This window comes from Pipistrellus kuhlii, unplaced genomic scaffold (genome assembly GCF_014108245.1).
Source record: "Pipistrellus kuhlii isolate mPipKuh1 unplaced genomic scaffold, mPipKuh1.p scaffold_m20_p_2, whole genome shotgun sequence".
Lineage (NCBI taxonomy): Eukaryota > Metazoa > Chordata > Mammalia > Chiroptera > Vespertilionidae > Pipistrellus > Pipistrellus kuhlii.
The window spans coordinates 112,263,826-112,284,531 of record NW_023425515.1 but is presented as its reverse complement, the minus strand read 5'-3'; the positions used below and the strand labels follow the sequence as shown (position 1 = coordinate 112,284,531).

Below are 20,706 nucleotides of genomic sequence, written 5' to 3'. Positions count from 1 at the left end.
TCTTAGAGTAAAGGAGTTGAGCTAAATTACAGGTAATTTAGGAAAAATAGCCATTTCTTATTTTTAAAAAATGTATATATATTTTGTTTTAGAGCGGGAGGAAGGGGAAGAGAGAGGGAGACATTAATTGACTGCCTCCTGCATACCCGCTACTGGGAATCAAGCATAGGCATGTACCTTGACCCAAAATTGAACCTGAGACCTTTCGGTACGTGGGAGGACCCTCAACCAACTGAGCCACACTGGCCAAGGCAAAATAGTCATTTCTTCTGAAAATAGGACTTTGCATATTTGAGGATAGAATGGGAAAAATAAAAAAAAAATAAAAAGAGTCATGGAGCAGGTCGTCTGTCTGGAAGGTGCCCCAAGCTTTGAGGAATTACTTTTAGAAAGAAGGGTGATATAAAGAGTAGGACATATAAGAGGCCAATATTTAACTTGGCAGGGCAGAGCTTTTACTCGTCTGTCTCACTCATGAGAATGTAAACGAAGGAAGGGTACTTTGGAACAATTTTAATTCATTGCTAATAAGTTTTTTCTTGATTTGTTACTAATAAGTTTCACTAAAATTTTACCTTTGTCATCTGAAAAATGAAAAGGGTTGCAGGGAGATATAGTGTTACTTTTTAAGTTTTTTTAGGGTTTGGGGAGATGGTAAGTGAGAGGTTGGGCTGAAAAGCATCATTATACACATTGTTCTTTGCTGAAATAAAATGCCACTCTCTGAGTTATTGAGATATTAGGAGCCATTTTTCCAAAAGATTGGTGACTCCAGAATGCTCTTACTCTGTTTCTCATTTGTCTGCTTCCTAACTGATATGCTACATAGGCAGGTGATAAAGGCTTGTTCTATGCATTCCCGTATTTAAAAACCTGCTGCAAGTATTTGAAATTGTTGAAGTCTGTGATCACCACTTCACATCTGCTTGGTAACAGCAATATTCACACAGATGGCTTTTAGATTCTAAAGTACTTTTTGAATCCTCAAATTATATTCAGCATATTATTTAGTTTTTTAATTGCTTGGAAATTGGTCAGTTGTATGAAGGCAGTAGTTCTTAGTCTAACCTTTTTGAAAATCTGATGAAAGTTGTAGGCTATCTTCATCAGAAAAATGCTTCTATGCTCAGTTTTAGATAAGTTGAATCTTTTAAATAACATTACTAACATCTAATAAATGTGGGTTTTCATGTGCCATGTAGACTTGGTCTTAATATTTGAATCATTAGCGCTTAAGCAGATTTTTAAAAAGGATTTTTAGTTTCTAAATATGCTTAATAAAAATCTATTATGTATTTTTAAAATATAGGCATGGTTTAGTAATTTTGGAAAATAAAATTAATATCTTTTAGGCACATTATATTTTTCATACCCTTGTTCATGAAATGCTTACAAATGAACCCCATACTTTGGTGAAAACATCTTTTTCCAGTCCTTCATTTAAAAACAAACAAACAAATAAACAAAAACCTGGAAAAATAATTATTTATTCCACAAAGAGAGCTTATCTTCCTAATTTGAAAAGTGCTCCTACAGAATAAGAAGCCACAATGGTCAGAGAGAATTAAGCCCTTCTTTTTTTTTTTTTTAAAGAAACTTAAAGATGATTCTTACTGAAAGTAGAAGAAACTCACTACCAATTTATTTTTATTTGATAGTCCCCAGTAAGACTCTTAACATAACATATAAATAGAAAAAAGGAAAAGCATAATATTTACCAGTATGTGTGTAGGATGGTCTTAGTATTGATATCTTATCATAATTTTCTACTGCTTATTCCAGGTAATTCTATGAAATTGCCAACATTATGCCAACTGCAAGGCTGCATTTGTAAATACTGTCTTTAATCTTGTAATCAATATAAATATTTTTGAGCTGCACATTTTATACATTTTACACTATTTCCAAAGTGTTTATTTATGCACACATAATCATGTTAAGTTGTAGAATTCAAGATTCTGCATGGCGGCTTCTGTGTTACAGTAACTAAGATTGTATCTTTTCGCACCCTAATTGCAAAAATTTTGTTTTAATCCAGTTAGCTTTTGAAGGTTAGTTAAAATACCTAAACTAGATAAGAGGCATTTATTACTAGATGGCATATTTTTGCACGTATGTTTGTTTTTTGAACTTAATCGTAAAGTTGAAGGGAAATGCTTTTTTTAAATGTCTTTTGAATCTAGCATATCTATAATAGGCACATTCAAACTTTCTCTTTTCTTGCAGATAAAGCTTCACCAAGAAGGTTGCCCAGGAAGCGGGCACAGAAGAGATCAGTGGGATCTGATGAGTAAATGTTCCTTTGTGCAACAATACAGTCTTTACTTAACCTGCCCTAATGTTTTTCGGCCTGATGGGAATTAGTGCAGAGAAGCCATGTCACCATAGAAGCAACTACTACTTGTGTGTGGACTGAGCAATCAGAGTCTGTGGCGATAATATTTTTGAACGTGCACTGCATTCATTTTTCTAAAGTAACAAATTTGTTTTTTTTTAACCATTAAAATCTATGTGTGTGTGTGTGTGTGTGTGTGTATGTGAGCAGTTGGTCTTACCAGAATCATCGTTGAACTCCCTGAAGCATGCCTTTAGAATACTGAATATTAATTGCCTTTCTTGTTGACATTTTTAATATGTATTTTCTCCCCGAAGTCCATATTTATCTTATACTATAGATGTCCTATGTTGGACTGTTTAAAGAAAATAACTTGTTTCGTCCTTAGGATCCCAGTTGATAGAACAAATTAGCATTTGGTTGTCATCATTGCTGTTTTACAACTAGTATTCTAAAGGCACAAGCAGGAGCAGCGGCTTTTTAGCAATAGAGTATTTTGGTATTTTGCTGCTGTTTACTATAATATGCACCTTCAGAACACTGCCCAAATGAGTTCAAGGGATCTCTAGCAACAAAAATGTGAAACATGAAAATTCTGCTGATTTTGGTGTATAAAATCCACCTCACTCTCTTTTTTTATCAGAAAGAAAATGGTGTCTTTGTGGAAAATGAATTGTTGTGTTAACCATTATTGTTCTATTTCTTACCCAAAGGATAGCTTTGGAATGATTTTAGACCTATTTAGTTATTTTTTTGAAGAGATCATTTGTCTCTCCTTAGTAGAAGTATTTTACTTAAGAAAAGTTGCCTTGACTACAGACTGCAAAAGGCCAGTTTATAAGGGCAGAGATATATTTCAATTAATTCTAATTTAAGAAAATTTAGTTGGGTATTTTTTAGATGGTTAATCAATTGTTTTTTATATACTCTCTTGGGGATTTTGGTTGTTGATACAACCTTTTTTTTTTTTTTTTTTTTTTTTTTTTTTTTTTATCTGAAGAATTCCAAACTTTAAGCACTCAGTATCTAAAAACCAAAATGAAATCGGAATTTATAAAATTCACTTAGAGAGTTACTCTTGCCCTAGGTATTAAATTAAGTTTGGCATTATTGTCAGACTGGATAAAGGTTAATGTATAATAAAATGAACAAATAAGAGGCTTTTCCCCTCTATCGTTAAGCCATATTCTTCCATGTATATTTTGTAAGGAAATGGTATGTGAAATTTTAGTGGCTGTTCAATTCCTGATTGTCTTCATTATAATGAACTGACCACTCCCCACCTGTACCCATGCCCACACAAAACAATGAAAAGAGACAAAACACACACACAAAATCTTTCCAAGTTGTTTTAAGTATTTAAACATCGGAGCCAAAGTCAGTGACAAAATAGAAGTCGTTGTATAGTTATTAATCATGTTGCAAGTAGGGGTGAAGGTTGGCATTGCTGCACTATAAACTTCTATACCTGTAATATAAAGTGTTTTAAGTTTTTAATTGGGCTAAATAATCAGCTTATTTTGAAAAAACTCTATGAATGTTAAGAGACTGCATGTTTTTTTTATTAAATGTAATAAGGAGGCCTTTCCATCTTCTCAAGGAATGTATTCCCAGATATTTTTGTGAGTGTCCCAAGTTTGTGAAACTATTAGAACATAATGCAGTGAGGTGTGATTACATAATTTAAGTGACCTCTAGAGAATTTTATCAACAACCTGGTAATGCTGAGACAGTGGCAAAGCCACACTGACTGCCAGGTGCCACCCCTTCTAACCTCTAAATAATTTGCCTTACATACTAGCCTCTCCATTTCTGAGGTTCAGGTTCATACCTCAGAAGTTATTTGCCATGTTTTATTTTATTTTTTTTTTAGCATAGGAACACTTGAAAACTCAGGTGCTGGGGGGAGGGGGGGTCTTTCTCTAGTATCAGTAAGTGTTTAGCAGGAACTAACTCTGTAATAAATGGAATTCAATTCCACACATGGTTTGTTCAAGCACACTTAATAAGTAGTCTATTTTTTAAATGTAAATATTTGGATGAAGTTTTTGTTTGTTTTGAAATATTCATTTGCTACATTAACCATGGTTTCAGAATTTACCATTTAAACAATTTGGTTTCAGAATCTGTAAAATGAACTAAGAATCTTATGTATCAATTCAGATATGTGAGAATATGTGTTTATAAAGCGTGGATCTTGCTTTGGTTGTATAGCTTCATCATTCATTTCATGGATATCAATAGCAAATGACTTTTAAAACTATTCCTGCCCTCTAAGGTGTTGGAGTGGGGAAGGGAAATGGGACCTCCTGAGGGAAGTAGAAACCTGAGGAAAACAGACATCATAAGGAAAGAAGCCTTGACTAAATTTTAGTGATGTTTTTCATTTAATTTAATTTTTATTTATTTTTTAAATATATTTTATTGATTCTCTACTGAGAGGAAAGGAGAAGGATAGGGAGTTAGAAACATTGATCAGCTGCCTCCTGCACACCACACAGTGGGGATGTGCGTGCAACTAAGGTACATGCCCCCGACCGGAATCGAACCTGGGACCCCTCAGTCCGTAGGCCAACACTCTTACATACCAGTGAGCCAAACTAGTCAGAGCTGATGTTTTAATTTTAAATAAGCTTCAGATCATAGTGACTTTGATAGGAAAAGACAAATTTAGATTTTAAATATATATATTTAAAAGCCACTGCCTTAAAGGTGTGTTTGCAATGCATCAGCCTGTAATTGTACTTTGGTTCTGTTCGGGAGAAGTAAGTGGTGGTAATGTGATGTCAAAACTTGGACTTAATGACTTGAGTTATTTTGGAGCTACAGTAGTAGATAAATGTATAATAATATAATATGCAAGGCTCTTAAAGCATTTATCTTTTGTGATACAATGATATCCATACCCTTAGTATGAAGAAAAATTTATTTGTTTAGTACATTTAAATAATGTGATTTTTCTTTTTTTAACCATTAACTTTCTATCCTTCTTCCTCTCTGTAAAAAAAAAAAAATCAATAAAATATAGTTTTAAAAAATTAGATGTTAGGTTAAATTTTAAAAAACTTTCTGCCCTAGCCAGTTTGGCTCAGTGGATAGAGCATCAGCCTGCGGGTTAAAGGGTCCTGGGTTCAATTCTGGTCAAGGGCATGTACCTCAGTTGCAGGCTTGCTTCTCCCCAGCTGCGTCCTCCTTGAGGCTTGTGCAGGAGGCAGCCAATTAATGTGTTTCTCTCACATTGATATTTCTCCCTGTCTTTCCCTCTCTCTTCCACTCCGGAAATCAATGGAAAGATATTCTCAGATGAGAATTAAAAAAGAACAACAAAAGAAATACTTCCTGATACACTTGAAATAACCACAGTTTGGGAGAGCATCATTTATAGTTGTAAAATGAATAAATTTATTCTGATTTTATTAAGTAACTAGAACCCTTGTTTGCATGAATTCTTGCATGGGCGGGGTCTGGCCAGCCTGTCCCAATGGGGGTTCATTGGGCTGGGCCAGTGGGGGGCAGGGGCCTCAGATGGTTGGCCGGCTCGCCCTGCCCCCTGATCAGGGACCAGATCAAACTGGTTGGCTGCTGCAGTGTGCATCATAACTACCAGTTCTAGTCGTTCCACATTCTGGTCACTGGGCTTTTATATAGAGAGATATCCTACTTTGAATTAGATCTTCAGCTTAGTGAGGAGCAAGGTGCAGTGCTATGGTATAGGTACTGTTTACCTGCCTTTTTTTTTTTTTTAAGACAGAAAGGAGCTCATTTATTAAACATCAGTCATGCACTGTTTTCTGTTGGGACTTTCATTCATCTCATAAACCTTCACAACAGTTCACTGAAGCAAGCTGATAAACTGTTCTCATTTTACAGGTGGAAAAACCAAAATCAGTTTGAGTAGCTTGCTTGAGGTTACACACTGAATATGGATTCAGAGCTGTCTTATTCTAAAACACATGTTCTTTACCCTTTACTGTGTTTCAGAAGGAAATTTTATAAAACCAAGCATTTGGGCAGCTTAAAATACTTTGTTTTCCAGATTCCAGCAATAAGTTCAAATAACCCCAGTGTGGAATATACTATATATACACACTTGCTGTACTGTACAGTAGTGCACGAGTGCCACTCATCTCCAAAACAAACCCCAGAGTCTTCTGAGCTGTTATAAATTGATTTGTCTGTTAATGTTGTATGTACGTATAATTTTTTTAAATTTGATACTGCATTTTTATATGATAATTTAGTTTTCCTCATATGCCCTACTTAATCTCTGACAATAATATCTCTTTAAATGTCCCCTTGATTTAAAGAAATAGTCTTTAAAAATATTTTCATCAAAATAGATTTTCTAGTTTGATTGTAATTTCAAGTTGTAAAGGGTTGAAAGATACATCCTCATATTAGAGATGAGAGGGAAGTATTTGTTGGGTTATACAACCAACTAATTATAGAACTGGGATTACAGGTTAAGTTCATATATTACAACTGAAGATGATATGACGAGGGCTTTTCTTATTCTCCTGCTGTTCCTTACATAGATTTCTGTGTGGTATCCATGACAACCTATCATCTTGTTGACATGTTGATCTCCTGCTGGGCTACGAGTTTATATCTTTACATTTTATTCCCAGGTTCTAGTTCATGATTTTCAGGTGGAAACCTGTCATAAGGTGTTCAAAGAAATAAAATGTAGGCCAAGTTTTCACAAGCCACATTTCCATGGCATTGTGTAGAGAAATATTCTTGGTGATAATCCAGTCTCATTGGTAGTTCTGTGATGTTGCATAGAGAGGTGATGTAGTATGCCAGCTTGGGGATTAGGATGTAGTCAGTCCTGGCCTCTAAACAACAGTGATCTTCAGAAGGCAGCTCATCTCTAGAGTTTTGATGTGTGCTTGTAAAATTGAGAGACAATTGAAGTGTCAGTTCCAAATTTACTGTTACCTACAATGTTAAGTGATTCTTCCTTAAATCTAGTTTACTCGGAAAAAAAAAATGAACTAAGATATAGAATGGACTCATGTCAGTCTTCCTGGGCTCAAAGTCCCAGCCCCCTCCTCTAAGTTGGAGGCAAATAACCTCTTGGAGCTTCAGTTTTGGTGCTTAGCACATTGTCCATAGCAAAGGAAGCCATGTGAGTGACGGCTGCCTCTGTTGTGGGTGCTGGGAAGGGAAGGAAGTGCATATGGTACTTTTTGGACTTAGATGTGGGGGGGATAGTTAAATTCTATTGTGTAGAAAAATTACAGTAAACAGCATTCTTTTTTAAACTACAGAGTAAAAGTCTTAAGATGAACATGAAACGTAGGTAGTTCTGGTTCACTTACTAATGAACCAGAGTAATAAGACTTGGAGAGGCTACGTGTTTCCCAGTATTTCCATTTTTGGGACTTAGAATTTCTTTCGGATTTATACACTAAGCCACTCAATGAACAAAAAAGACTTACATATTGTTTTTCAGAATCTGTTTGTGTGGTCTCCCATCCCAGTCACATTGTCATATAGGTGCTCCAGCTCTGAAGGCGTTTAGAAAGCAGTGTGAGAAATATTTTCAACAGGAATAGTGTTTGGATTGAGCTGATGGATATCAGGCCTCTGCTCTACTCTTCCAAATGCATTCTCATTCAGTCCTCACGACTACCCTACCGTTTTCCCCGAAAATAAGACCTAGCGCATGGAAAGATAAGACATCCCCTGAAAATAAGACTTAGCGCAACTTTGGGAGAAAAAATTAATATAAGACACTGTCTTATTTTCGGGGAAACAGGGTAGGTAACTTCTTATCCATGATGAAACACCCTCCAGGAGACCAGAGGTACCCACACTGCAGGTTTGGTGCATTGACTACTCCACCTTAGTTTGAAAAAGGTATGTGTACACTTCGTTTGGAAGCACATTCACATTAACACACAAAATATACTTAGTTCTGGTTGCATCATTTGGAATTTGCTTGATTATTTTCTCTGAGGTAGACATCTATCTGGAACTGCTCAAAGTCAAGCTACATTTATACTCTTGAACAGTGGCTCTCTTGAAAGGATTTGTTGCCATCACCCCCTCCACACATGTGAGACTAGTTCTCTGCCCTTGAACTCCCCTGGGTTTATTATTAGAGTCGTATGTATTATAAGGTCTTGCATTTAATATTTCATACTGTTCATAATTGTTAACTTTTCATGGCTAAAATTACTATTCTGTATTTGTAAATTTGTCCCTAAGAGCTGATGGCACTGTTCACTAAAGGGAAAGTAAATCTAGACCGGCTGTAGACTGCTGGTCCTGAGCTGTCTTCCAGAACAGTGGCGGCAGGATCACTCCGCATGGTATGACATTGGTTTCACTTGTCTTTGATCTTATTTGAACCCACCTGGATAACACTTAATCTGGTTTACACCAAAGCCCCTGCCTTGAATTACTCTCTGAAACCACTACAGTGGCTTTTCACATGTGACGACAGGGCTGGTTTTAAGGAGATATCTTGTACATGTCGGGTCTTGGTCATGTCTGCACAGTGAAGACCGTGCTAACTACTGTCTATACAAGCATTCGCCACTCTCACTGACCACCACGTCCTATCTTCCAGGTTCTTGAGAGACTTGACCTTCAGTTGTGCACCTTGCCTATTACCCTCTCATCTGGCTGCTTTCCTGCTGTGTCCACCTTTACAAAACATTCCTGTCTTGAATCTTTTGCATGATTCTCTTACTCCTGTTTTTCTGTTTTATTTTCCTCTTTGTAAAAATATATCCTAAGCAATCGGTTTCCTTTTCCTCTCCAGGCTTTCGATCTTTTAAACTTTCTTCAATTTAGCTCCTGCCCCCCAAAATGTTCTCTTGGGATCTCATGGCTCCCCACTGGCCAGCCTTCTTTAATCTCAGTTCTCCAGCTTAACTTGTGCACATAACCCAGGGACCACCACCCTTCAAATTCCCCTTAGCTCCTATGACCTGCTCTCACGAAACTCCTCTTTTCTGACTAACCCAACTCAGGCTTCCTCCCGCTCTGTACTAGCCTTGACAGAGTTTTCATGGTGGTCATCATGGCCTCATCTGTTAACTGTTTATTTCCTTAGTCCTAATGTTTGAGACCTCCAGTACTGTTTTAGTGCCATTCTGTCTGCGATTCGTTTTCACTTAAATTTTCTATCGTAACCCCAAACCATCAAATCACAGATGTTTATTTTCCTCCATAAACCTCCACAGTCTAACTTCTTGCATTCTTCAGTAACATGGCTCCTATTTATCCCACATTGAATCTTAAAGAGCCCCAAGTATTATGACTTCACTGTAAGTATTTAATAAATGCTTTCTAATTTTTAGCTCTGCTATGAATTAGATTTCAGTTCTTGCCACTTCAAAATCTTAACAATTTAAGAACTTAAAAAACCCCAGAATCATTCTTTATAGGCAAAATACCCTGTTTCCCCGAAAATAAGACAGTGTCTTTCTTATATTAATTTTTTATATCTGGTTCAAAATTTATCTTTTTACATAAAATTTTTCTCAAAATCTAGGATTTGCTGTTTTCATTCTAATGCTTGAATACTTGAAATGTGATCTCTAAATGTATGTGTGTGTTTCAGAGAGGGAGAGGGAGAGGAAGTGAGAGATGAAACATCAATGATGAGGGAGAATCATTGATTGGCTGCCTCCTGCATGCCCCCCACGGGATCGAGCCCGAAACCTGGCCATGTGCCCTGATCAGGAATCGAACCTCGGGAATCGAACAGTGATCTCCTGGTTCATAGGTTAATGCTCAACCACTGAGCCACGCCAGCGGGGCATGATCTCTGTGTGTTTTAATCCAGTTGCTTATGACAGAACTTGCTCCTGCAGTGTGAGGTTTAGCTGTTGACTGAGAATGTTATCTGGCTATCTTTTGGGACTTTGTGAAAGGAGGGCTGTGAGTCCATAAAAATCTTGTGCAGCTTTGAGAAGTATCCCTGCTCTAGAAGTATCTGGGAATCACAGCCTTTCCTGTTTGGTAAACTCATCACTGCTCTGCTGTCAAATGCATCTTTCTTACATATCCCTTAACAAAGGGCAGTCTTCAAAGTTCTTGTGTGCAATACAAAATGTTTCCCAAGTGTCAACACAGGTTACTGCTAGGTGGTCGTGTGTGTCCCGTCCCCTCCCCACTGCTTAAAGATGAGAAGCACAAAGGAAATCTAAAATATTAAGCAAAAAGTAAAACAGGAACTAAAAGATAATTTGGGTATTCAACTTCCTAATAATTAACTAATTTTCCCATTGAATTTGTAAAAAGCTTCACATTCTCTGCATGTAAAATTTGGGTATTAAGTAACAGTCTTGTTTTAGAATAAAGATACTTTAGGATGAGTTTGAGTGTTCTTTGGCTGGCAGCTAGTTGACATCAGATGATGCTCATTAGACACCCCCCACCCCTGTACTGAGAGTAAATGTGGAGACTGCATACGCTGACCATTTAGACATTTGTAAGTGAGCAGAGATGGGTCTTGGACTTAATTTTCTCACCTATGTTTCAGTGAGTCAGTAGAGCCTTTACTTTCCTCCTTTTCAAGGTTTTATCGAACGTGGTAGAACTGAACTGGGAAAAGTAACTTGATTAGGGGCTGTGCCAGCCAGAGAGTTGTCTCTAACTGTGTAATGTTAGAGACCAGCATTGAAATATCTTCTCTACGTGCTTAAAATGCTCAGTATTAAGTAAAATTGATATTTGCCCAAGATCTGAAAGGGCATATATAAAACACTAAAGCAGTTTTTGTAGCAAGGTGGTAGATTGTTTTCCGTTTCAAAATGTTTGTAATGTATGTATATTTTATAACAGAAGAAATAAATATATATATATATATAAAATTTGCCTGAGCCTTAAAAATCAAGGTAGAGTATTACTGGAAAATGCTTGAAATTATTTCTCCTTAAAGGAGCCCAAGCTTCCAATCCGTTACTTTTTAAAATTAGTAAGCCATCTGTAGCCACTGCTGGCTGGGAACCCTCCCCAGCCTCCTGTTCACTTGGGTGAACATGGAGTCTCCACCATCACCTGTAGGTCCTCCAGAATCTGGTCCTTACCTGCCTCTGGCCCTCTGCTTCCCTCTGGCCTGGCCACGTCAGTAAGTCCCTCAGCCCCTACATCATCTCTTGCCCATTCATTAGTCTTCCCTGACCTGCTTCCCTCATCGAAGGCAAGCACCTGCATCGCAGCACTCTGTCCATTGTCCTTATACCTTTACCTCTGCCTGAAACTTCCTTATCCTTTTCTTACCTGTCACACTCTGGAAATGTAAGCTTCATAACAGCAAGAATTCAGTCTTCTTTGTCACCAGATCACCAAGTCTAAAAACAATGCATGGCACATGATAGATGGTTAATCAATATGAATTATTTAATTATCACAACCATACAGTAAAATGGATATACAGCCCGTTTTGCAGATGAGGAAGTTAAATGCACAAGTTAAATAACTAAAAGTCACTCTAATTATTAAGTGGCAAATTTGAGGTTGGAACACAGGCCCATCTTTCCAGATCCTTCATGTGACACTATGCTGCCTAATAGTATGGAAGGCCTGGGGTTGAATTGCCATGTCTGCTGTAGACACAACCTTCCAGGCCCATGCAGGGCCTGCACCTTGGGAATGAACGGCTGCAGCAGCCCCTTGGCTGTACATTGGCAGCTCCACTAGGAAGTGCTTACCAGAATGAAACAGGAACCCACCTAGGAGGTAGTATGGAGCTGCTGTGAGTGTGCATCCCTTAGGTGAGTTCTAGAAAAGGGACACAATAGGGAAAGCACAGCCAGAGCTTCAAAATGAAAAGTTCCTGAAGTGTGAGTGAATTGTAAGCTTAAACATTTTTCTCTTAAATTCATAATGACAAGCTTAGTGAATGATACCAAGTTGAAATAACTAAGCTCATTTTCATAATTTTAAATCTAATATTACTCCTCTGCAAGAATTCTCCAAACGATAACTAAGGCATTTTAAAAGCATAAATAACCATTACTCCCAAGCTCCCAGATACCTGTTAGCATGAGTATGTTTTGGTGCCCCCTGCTGCTGATGAGTGGTACAGCAGTGAACAACCCATTCCCAGGGCTGCAGGTTGGCATTAGCAGAAAGGTGCCAAATGATTGGGAAGATAGGTCTGTTAGGAATGGTTCACTTCTAAAGCAAACGACCTGCTCCAATCAGCCTATGCATGCTGTACTTCACCCTACCCCAAAAGTACACATCAAATTAAAGTGAAAAATACTGCTTTTGCTAAGACTTGAAGAAATTATCTGGGCAAAGTTATTTGAATGATCATGTCAGTAGAAAGGTGAATGCTGGGAACAATCCCTCCCCCCGCTGGGGTCACCTTAGAGCTGGCTGACCACACTCAGTGTGTTCTCTGGATTCATCTTGTCTCTTGGGAGAACATGGTCTTAGAGGACACCGAGCCTCTGCTCCGCCTTCATCATATCCATATGTGTGTGTGTGTGTGTGTGTGTGTGTGTGTGTGTGTTTATTTTAGATGAACTGAGAAAATATTTTCATTGGACATCAATATAATAAGGTTAACTGCAGTTGGAATTGGAACTTGTTTGAATCAAAACTCGCCCACTTACTGGCAAGATAATCTTAGACAAATTACTAAATGGTCTCAGCCTGTTTCTCCATCTTTAAAATGGGGACAATAGTAATTATAGTTATTACTAATATTCAGTGAATATTTATAAAGCCCTCACTATATGTCGTGTCTTTTTTTTTTTTTTTTGACTGTGAGAGAGAGGGCTAAAGGGCTTGCCCAGCTCTAGTGGCCAGAGCAGCCTCAATTGCTGGCGTCATTCGGCCTTTATTGGAATTTTTTAAAAAGAAATCTTTATTGTTCATATTATTACAAATGTTCCTCATTTTTCCCCCCTCCATTGCTCCCCTCCACCAGGTTCCCAGCCCACCCTCTTCCCTTTCCCCACCCCCCATTGTCCTCATCCATAGGTGCACAGTTTTTGTTCAGGCTCTTCCCGAACCCCCAACTCCCCTTTTCCCTGAGAATAGTTCACTCCCCTTCCATACCTCTGATTCTATTATATTCACCAGTTAATATTGTTCATCATGTTTTTTAATTCCCTTGGCTTTTAGTTTCACTTGTTGATAGTTACCTATTTGTTGATCATAATTTTTATCTATATCTTCTTCCTCTTCCTAAAGAATACCCTTCAGCAATTCATATAATTCTGGTTTGGCGGTGATGAACTCTTTTAGCTTTTTTTTATTTGTGAAGCTCTTTATCTGGCCTTTGATTCTGAGTGATAGCTTTGCTGGGGAGAGTATTTTTGGCTGTAGGTTCTTGTTATTCATCACCTTGAATATTTCTTGCCATTCCCATCTGGCCTGCATGGTTTCTGTTGAGAAATCAGCTGACAATTGTATGGGTGCTCCTTTATAAGTAACTACCTGCTTTGCTCTTGCTGCTTTTAATATTCTCTCTTTGTCTTTTGCTCTTGGAATTTTAATTATTATGTGTCTTGGTGTGGTCCTCTTTGGATTCCTTTTGTTTGGAGTTCTGCGCGCTTCCTGGACTTGTAAGTCTATTTCTTTCACCAGGTGGGGGAAGTTTTCTGTCACTATTTCTTTCAGGATGTTTTCGTTATCTTGCTCTCTCTCTTCTTATGGGACCCCCATAATTCTGATGTTAGTTCGTTTGAAATTGTCCCAAAGGTTTCTTACACTATCTTCAACTTTCTGGATTCTCTTATCTTCTTGCTTCTGCAGAGGAGTGTCCTCTGGCTCTTTGTGTTCTAAATCTTTGACTTGATTCTTACAATTTTCCATTCTGTTTTTTAGGACTCTGTATAATATTTTTTATTTCAGACAATGTATTCTTTATTTCTAGTTGATCTATTTTCATATCCTCATAGGTCTCATTTATTTTATCGGCCTTTTCTAGGAAATTCTTGAAAAACCTTATAAGATGGTTTTGAACTCTATATCCAGTTGCTTCTTGTCCTCCATTTCTTTTGTTTGTGTTTCCTTGTCTCGGCCTTTTCACAGCTTTCCTGAGTTGGTAGGGTGGCTTTGTGTGCTAAGGTGTCCTATATGGTTCAGTGAGTTGGCCTCCCAGTTACCTGAGGTGGACAGTCTTGGTGTAGCCCTTTGTGGGCTGTGTGTGCAGTCTTGTTGTTAAGCCTTGCTTGTTGTTGGTATCACTGGGAAGCATTGATCTCCAAGCCAATTGGCTATGAGGATCAGAAGTGTCTCAGCTAGGAGGGTTTCTGGATTCCGCTTGAATGAGGCGGAGTCTCGGGGTGGCACAGACAAGCTTTGTTGAATCCCGCACAGTTGGTTGCAGGCGCACGCACCTCTTTGGTATAGGCGCAGACAAGCTTTAGATTCCTGTCTGTCACTCCCTAGGAGAGTCCCATTCACTACGAACGAGAAAGTTAGTCACTTGAAGGGCTTCTCTGCTCCGCTTGGATGGGGCGGAGTCTCGGTTGGTGCAGACAAGCTTTATTCAGCCCCTCCCTATGAGGGTCTGGTTTCTGAGTCCCGCAGTAATGGCCGCTGGCTTCACACACCTCCGAGAGATCTCTGCCCACTGCCCGACAGTCTGGCCTCTCCCTGTCTGGGGCCATCTATCAGCGCAATAGGGTGGTTCTGTTTTCCCGAACAAAAAAGCCAGCTACGCATTAGCTGTCCGCCCTCTCCACGCGCAGGGAGTAAGCCAGTAGCGAACTCGGCCCGCTCTCTCCGCGTTCCGCAAGCAAGCCAGCAGCAAAGTCGGGCGGCTGCCTTTTCGCACGCACAGTTCTCCGCACCTTCACAGTTCCTGAGGTTCAGCGCACCTTCTTTCTCCTTCCCAGATGGTAGAGCCTCCTCTCAGCCAGCTGTCCGGCTCTTCAGGGTGATGTTTCCCCTGTTTTCAGTTCTAAATTCAAATTTGTTGTGGTAGGCTGCATTCAGGTGTCTACCCTATGCCGCCATCTTGGTTTCTCCTCTATATGTCGTGTCTTGTTGAATTTTTAAAACCATCACATGAAAAAACCTGAACAAAAAACAAACAAAACAAAACAAAAAAACTGATCTTAATGCCTACCCCAGAATAACCTAATTTTCTCTCTGAGGAATGTTTCTTTTCCTCATTACATAAGCAATATTTACTTGAAAGCCAACTGAAAACCATCAACCTCTTTTTTTTTTCTCCTAGAACTGTGAAATTGTTTTTAAAAGGTGTGTTCCTCTCTCTCCCACTCCCCGCTCCCTGTACTTCATGCAGCATCATAAGGTATTAGAGTTGGAAATCATCCATCCAGCTCCTTGGCCAGTGTAGGGCTCCTTAGGGACACCTCCACCAACTGGGTGGCCCAACCCATTATTGGCTAGCCTAACTGTCAGTTCTTTCTTGAACCCAAATAACCTTCCTTGTGATAATTGGTCACATAAAACTTTACATATTTTATTGAATTGGTACAGGCCAGGTGCACAAAATTCATGTACTTGGGGGGAGGGGTCCCTCAGCCCAGCCTGTGCCTTGCAGTCTGGGAGACCTCAGGGGATGTCCAACTGATGGCTTAGGCTCGCTCCCCAGCAGTTGGACATCCTTAGCACTGCCTGTGAGCCTAGTTTCTGGCTGAGCAATGCTCCCCCTGTGGGAGTGCACTGACCATAAGGGGGCAGCTCCTGTGTTGAGCATCTTCCCCCTTGTGGTCAGTGCGCATTATAGCGACTGGTCATTCTGCCATTCAGTTGATTTGCATATTAGCCTTTTATTATCAGGTAATAAAAGCCTAATATGCTAAGTGCCATTCAACCAATCAAAGCAGAATATGCTAATTATATGCTAAGGACATTCAACCACTTGCTATGACATGCACTGGCCACCAGGGGGCAGATGATCTGACCTGTAGTTTAGCTTGCTGAGAGGTAGGACTGAGCGAGATGGACTTGACATACCCTGGAGCCCTCCCACGGTTCCTCCCCAGCCCTGATTGTGCACCGGTGGGGCCCCTTGTCCTGGCCTGTGTCCTCTCTCAATCTGGGACCTCTTGGGGGATGTTGGAGAGCTGGTTTCTGCTCAATGGCAGAACGACTGGTGGCTATGATGTGCGCTGACCATTAGAGGGCAGACACTGAATGCAGGATCTGCCCCCTGGAGGTCAGTGCACTCCCACCGAGAAAGCGCTACTCAGCCAGAAGTTGGGCTCATGGCTGGCGAGCACAGCACCAGGGGCAGGAGCTCCTCCTACCTCCATGCAGCCGGACATCGCCCAAGGGCTCCCAGACTGTGAGAGGGCACAGGCTGGGCTGAGGGACACCTCCCCCAGGGCACACGTGTCATGCACTGGGCTTCTGGTATAGGATATAAATTAAAGGGTCCAAAGTGATTACTTAAAATACAGGATTAGAATAATTACCTTTAGTTCTCACCCTCCAAAATGCATTACTTCAACAATTCTTGATCTGTAGCCACCCAAATGGTGGAGAAGTGTGGAGAGAAGGGGACAGGAGGATGTGTGTTTGAAGTGCAGAGTTCAGGGCACCATCCCCAGATCTGACTTTAGCCCTGAGCTTTGCCTGTGATCCACATTTTAATAAGCACCACCGGTCCTTACAAAACTCCCCAAGAGCCTGAAGGCACTGCCTGGCTGCAATGTGAGCTGGCCAACCTGCCTGCCCCTAAGCAGCAGCTGCATGGCAGGGCAGCATGCCCTGCGGCTGGTGCTGGTGAGCCGGGATGGGGCCGGGGTAGTCTTTTCCTTATACAGAGTGGGGCTGCTATCCTTGCCCCTTCCTATTGCTTCCTGCCCTCTTGCTGGATGCCTGAGAGGCCAACTGAAATTGTGATGGTGATGGCGTCTGTTGATCCATTGGAGCACATGTTCTGATCTGGAGACTCATTGCATTTTACTCATTCTCTGTTATTTCATTCTCAGGGCAACTAGCCCTAGTTGAGATAAGTAATGGTATCCCTGTGTTGGGGAACTGGAAGCACAAACAATAAACTCCCTGCCTGTGCTCACCCAGCTAGTAAGAAATAGTAAGACCCCAGAATGTGGACACAGACAGCAGCCTCCATGGTCCCTCCCGTCTAGCACTCAGCCACAGCTCCGGAACCTCTCCTGGGAGATCAGACACATCCAGCCAAACACCCAGTGTCACCAAGGCCCCTCTAATACACATAGGGACTGGGCATCTTCCTTCCCTGAATTGCTGTCTCAGTGTTCACTGGGTGCAGCCACTTCCGTGGGAAAAGCCTTGTTTACAGGTTGTCTTCCATCCTACCTCTCAGCAGTCTCAAGTCTCTCCTGGCCCTGCAGCCGTCCTCTGGGCCTCGTCCTGAAGCCCTCCCTCGGTCTTACACGTAAAGGGAGCGCTTGGCAAATGCCGCAGCCTGGGGGGGTGGAGCCGGCTGGGACCCAGGTTCCTGTGCCGGCAAGCGCTGCTGTGACCTCCTCCATGTGGCCCTGGCCTGCTCCTGTGCGCTTTCTCCACATCCAGCCTCTCAGCAGCTGCACAGCCTGCAGGACGAAGACCAGACCTCTGCTGTTTGCCTCCCTGAACCTCAAACCTGACTTCTCACTAGGCCTGCCTTGGACCTGTGTCCCAGCCGAATGGCATGTTCCCTGTGCACCCACACTGCTGCCACTCCCGCCCTTGCACAGCCTTCCCTCCCTACGTGGATCACGTGTCCACCTGCCCTCACCTGCTGGTCGAGCATCCCATTTGGGGGGTCACCTTTAATTTTTTTTTTTTTAATATATTTTATTGATCTTTTTACAGACAGGAAGAGAGAGGGACAGAGAGTTAGAAACATCGATGAGAGAATCATCAATCAGCTGCCTCTTGCACACCCCCTACTGGGGATGTGCCTGCAACCAAGTTACATGCCCTTGACTGGAATCGAACATGGGACCTTTCAGTCCGCAGGCCGACGCTCTATCCACTGAGCCAAACCGGTTTCGGCTAATTTTGATACAACTTTAAACTTACTCAAAAGTTGCAAAATAGTAGAAAAATATTCCCTACACCCCTCACCTTCACCCAGATCATTAACATTTGCCACATATATACACACACATTTTTTTTCTGATCTATTTGCAAGTGAATTGCAGACAATGTGGCCCTTTGCCCCTGAATATACCAGAGTTGATCTCTTAAGAACAGTCTCTGGCACAACCAAATTCCAGTTATCAAGATCAACAAATTCAGTGCAATGTTTAGTCATCTGCAGGCCACACCCCTCACAGCTACTTTCTCCTGGTGCTGGGGCCATGCCTGGCCCCTGCTGTGTGTGTGCGAACATGTCTCCTTAGCCCCTTTAATCTGGTTTCCTCAGTCGGACACCAGCGTTGTTCAGTACAGGCTGTTGCTTTGAGAGTGTTGCCAGCTAGAGCTTGTGTGCATTTCCTTGTGATTAGGTTCACAGTCTGTCTCTTCAGCGGGATCGACGTGGCAGTAATTCAAACCCTTCTCAGTGCAGCGAGTGGAGAGGCACCTGATGCTGCTGACCCTCCCTTTATTGTGGTTGATACTGGAGACTTGGGAAAGGAGGGGTCTTGTTGAGTTTTTCAACCTCAGTTTTCTTTTTCTTTTCTTTTTTTTAAATAAATATATTTTTATTGATTTTGTACAGAGAGAAAGGGAGAGAGAGAGTTAGAAACATCGATGAGAGAAAGTCATTGATCAGCTGCCTCTTGCACACCCCCTACTGGGGATATGCCCGCAACCAAGGTACATGCCCTTGACTGGAATTGAGCCTGGGTCCCTTCAGTCCCCAAGCCGACGCTCTATCCATTGAGCCAAACCGGTTTCGGCAACCTCAGTTTTCTTGTCACCTCTTTGAAGGAAGCTTTCTAAGGACCCCCACTCCAGGAGCCACAATTCGGAGTCTGTTCCCATAATGCCTTGGGCTTGGCTTAGTCCTTGTTCACAAGGACTCGGTTGAATTCTGGTGATAGTTGTGTGTCTTCCCCACTTTACTGCGAGTCCCATGAGCATGGACACACGGGGCAGCTTCACAAATATTTGTTGAATGAATGAAAGAGTGAGTGAGATATTTGAGAGCTGACTCAGTTACAAAGCAAACCGTCCAAATCTGTCCAGATGAGTCTTTGTCCTTAGTGTTTCCTGCTCTGTTCACGAGAACGGCTAAGTTTTTGGATTTCTTTATATGCCAGATTCTCCATGAATGCACGGCAGTCTAACTAAAACCCGATAGAGAGGCACAGTAGTTATCCTCCCTTTTGGGAACTACAGAATAGACTAAGTTAGAAACTTGAAACCCCAAATCTTGGAGTTTTCATTTGTTTCTTCAGGGGAGGAAGCGGTGAGTGAGGGGAGATTCTGGGCCTCGTAGGACAGCAGGCAGTGTTTTCCACAGCACCCTGCTGGGCGCCTCTGTCCCTCCCGCCACACCGCCACCCACACCGCGCAGGGGAGTGAATTAGGGCTGTCCTGAGGCTGCTGGGAGCTCACTCTCTCCCTTTGTTGTTTCAGGCGCAGGAGGAGGGAGACGCACTGATGTGACATCCGACCCTCCTGCAGCTCTGCCATCTCCTGGTCTCCAGGTGCCTGGCTGCACTCCCGGAGGCTGCCACAGGAAAGTCCCGCGGTGCGTGGTTCCTGGAGGCTGGCCGTCCTGCACTGTTTGCTCCTGGTGAAACAGGACGGCACCAGGCTCTCAGCGGGCTCCTGCCGGACGTCCTGGCCGGGAGAGGCTGAGGCAGGGCTGTGGCCTGCGCATAACAGCTGTTGTGCACTGTTCCCGGCGGAGAGTTCTTAGTCAGGCAGTCGAATGGGGATGGGGATCCCCACCCAAGAGGACTGGTGAACCCTGCGGCCCCCCCTGTAGGTGCATTCAGTTGAGCTTGTGTGACCCCATCACAGATGGTGACTGAGGTTGGGAGACAGTGACTCTGGGTGAGGTGACTCGGGAGCCCCTGTGACACGGTGGTTGCGACACATACTTAGTAGTTTCCAGTTCATCTTCAGGAAGTGGTCCGGCTGACTGTGTGGGGAGGGGCCTCAAAGAGCCTTGGGCAACTGCAGCAACCCAGGGGGCCTCTGGAGGAGTTGTGCAGTGCCCAGACTAAAGCTTCCTGTGACTGCCCGCCATTACCCTGATCAGTGAGTGGGTCCTTCCGCCCTTGGCCATCAGGCCTGGTTCCCGCAGGTGGGAGCTTGCCATGGACTCCCAGGGCTATTTTATTCTGACATGCATTGAGTTGCGTTGCATTGCATTACATTGAATTGGACTGAAATAAACGGAATTGAAAGGCCTACAAACAAGTCTGAGTTTCTTGCAGAGTGCCTGCCCCTGAGGAATCACAGACAGGCCTTGTCTTCACTGTAGTTGGGCTTGTCACTGTCATATGTGGAGAGAGGAGGGAGAGGCCCAGAAAGGAGTAGGAGCA

General features: G+C 41.9%; 1 protein-coding gene and 1 long non-coding RNA gene across 6 annotated transcripts in view; one reads left to right on the top strand and one right to left on the bottom strand.

Moving 5' to 3' along the window:
* The window catches only part of SSR1 (signal sequence receptor subunit 1), a 39,524-nt gene extending 18,946 nt beyond the window's left edge, over nt 1-20,578 (top strand). For 4 of the 5 annotated variants that reach the window (XM_036444052.2, XM_036444053.2, XM_036444048.1 and 1 more), the window contains 2 exons: nt 2,227-2,290; nt 19,790-20,578. In XM_036444052.2, the coding sequence (XP_036299945.1) occupies nt 2,227-2,290; nt 19,790-19,814 (89 nt within the window). In that variant the 3' untranslated portion in view covers nt 19,815-20,578. Of the gene's footprint in view, nt 1-2,226; nt 4,537-19,789 lie in introns of those variants that run through there. The other variant, XM_036444051.1, reaches the window with a different exon arrangement.
* On the bottom strand, nt 660-10,880 carry LOC118722523. The gene is made up of 3 exons (XR_004989027.2): nt 10,735-10,880; nt 9,541-9,542; nt 660-671 (listed from the first exon to the last, which is right to left on the bottom strand). It is a non-coding gene; the product is annotated as an uncharacterized LOC118722523 (long non-coding RNA).
* Nucleotides 20,579-20,706: the final 128 nt, after the last annotated feature.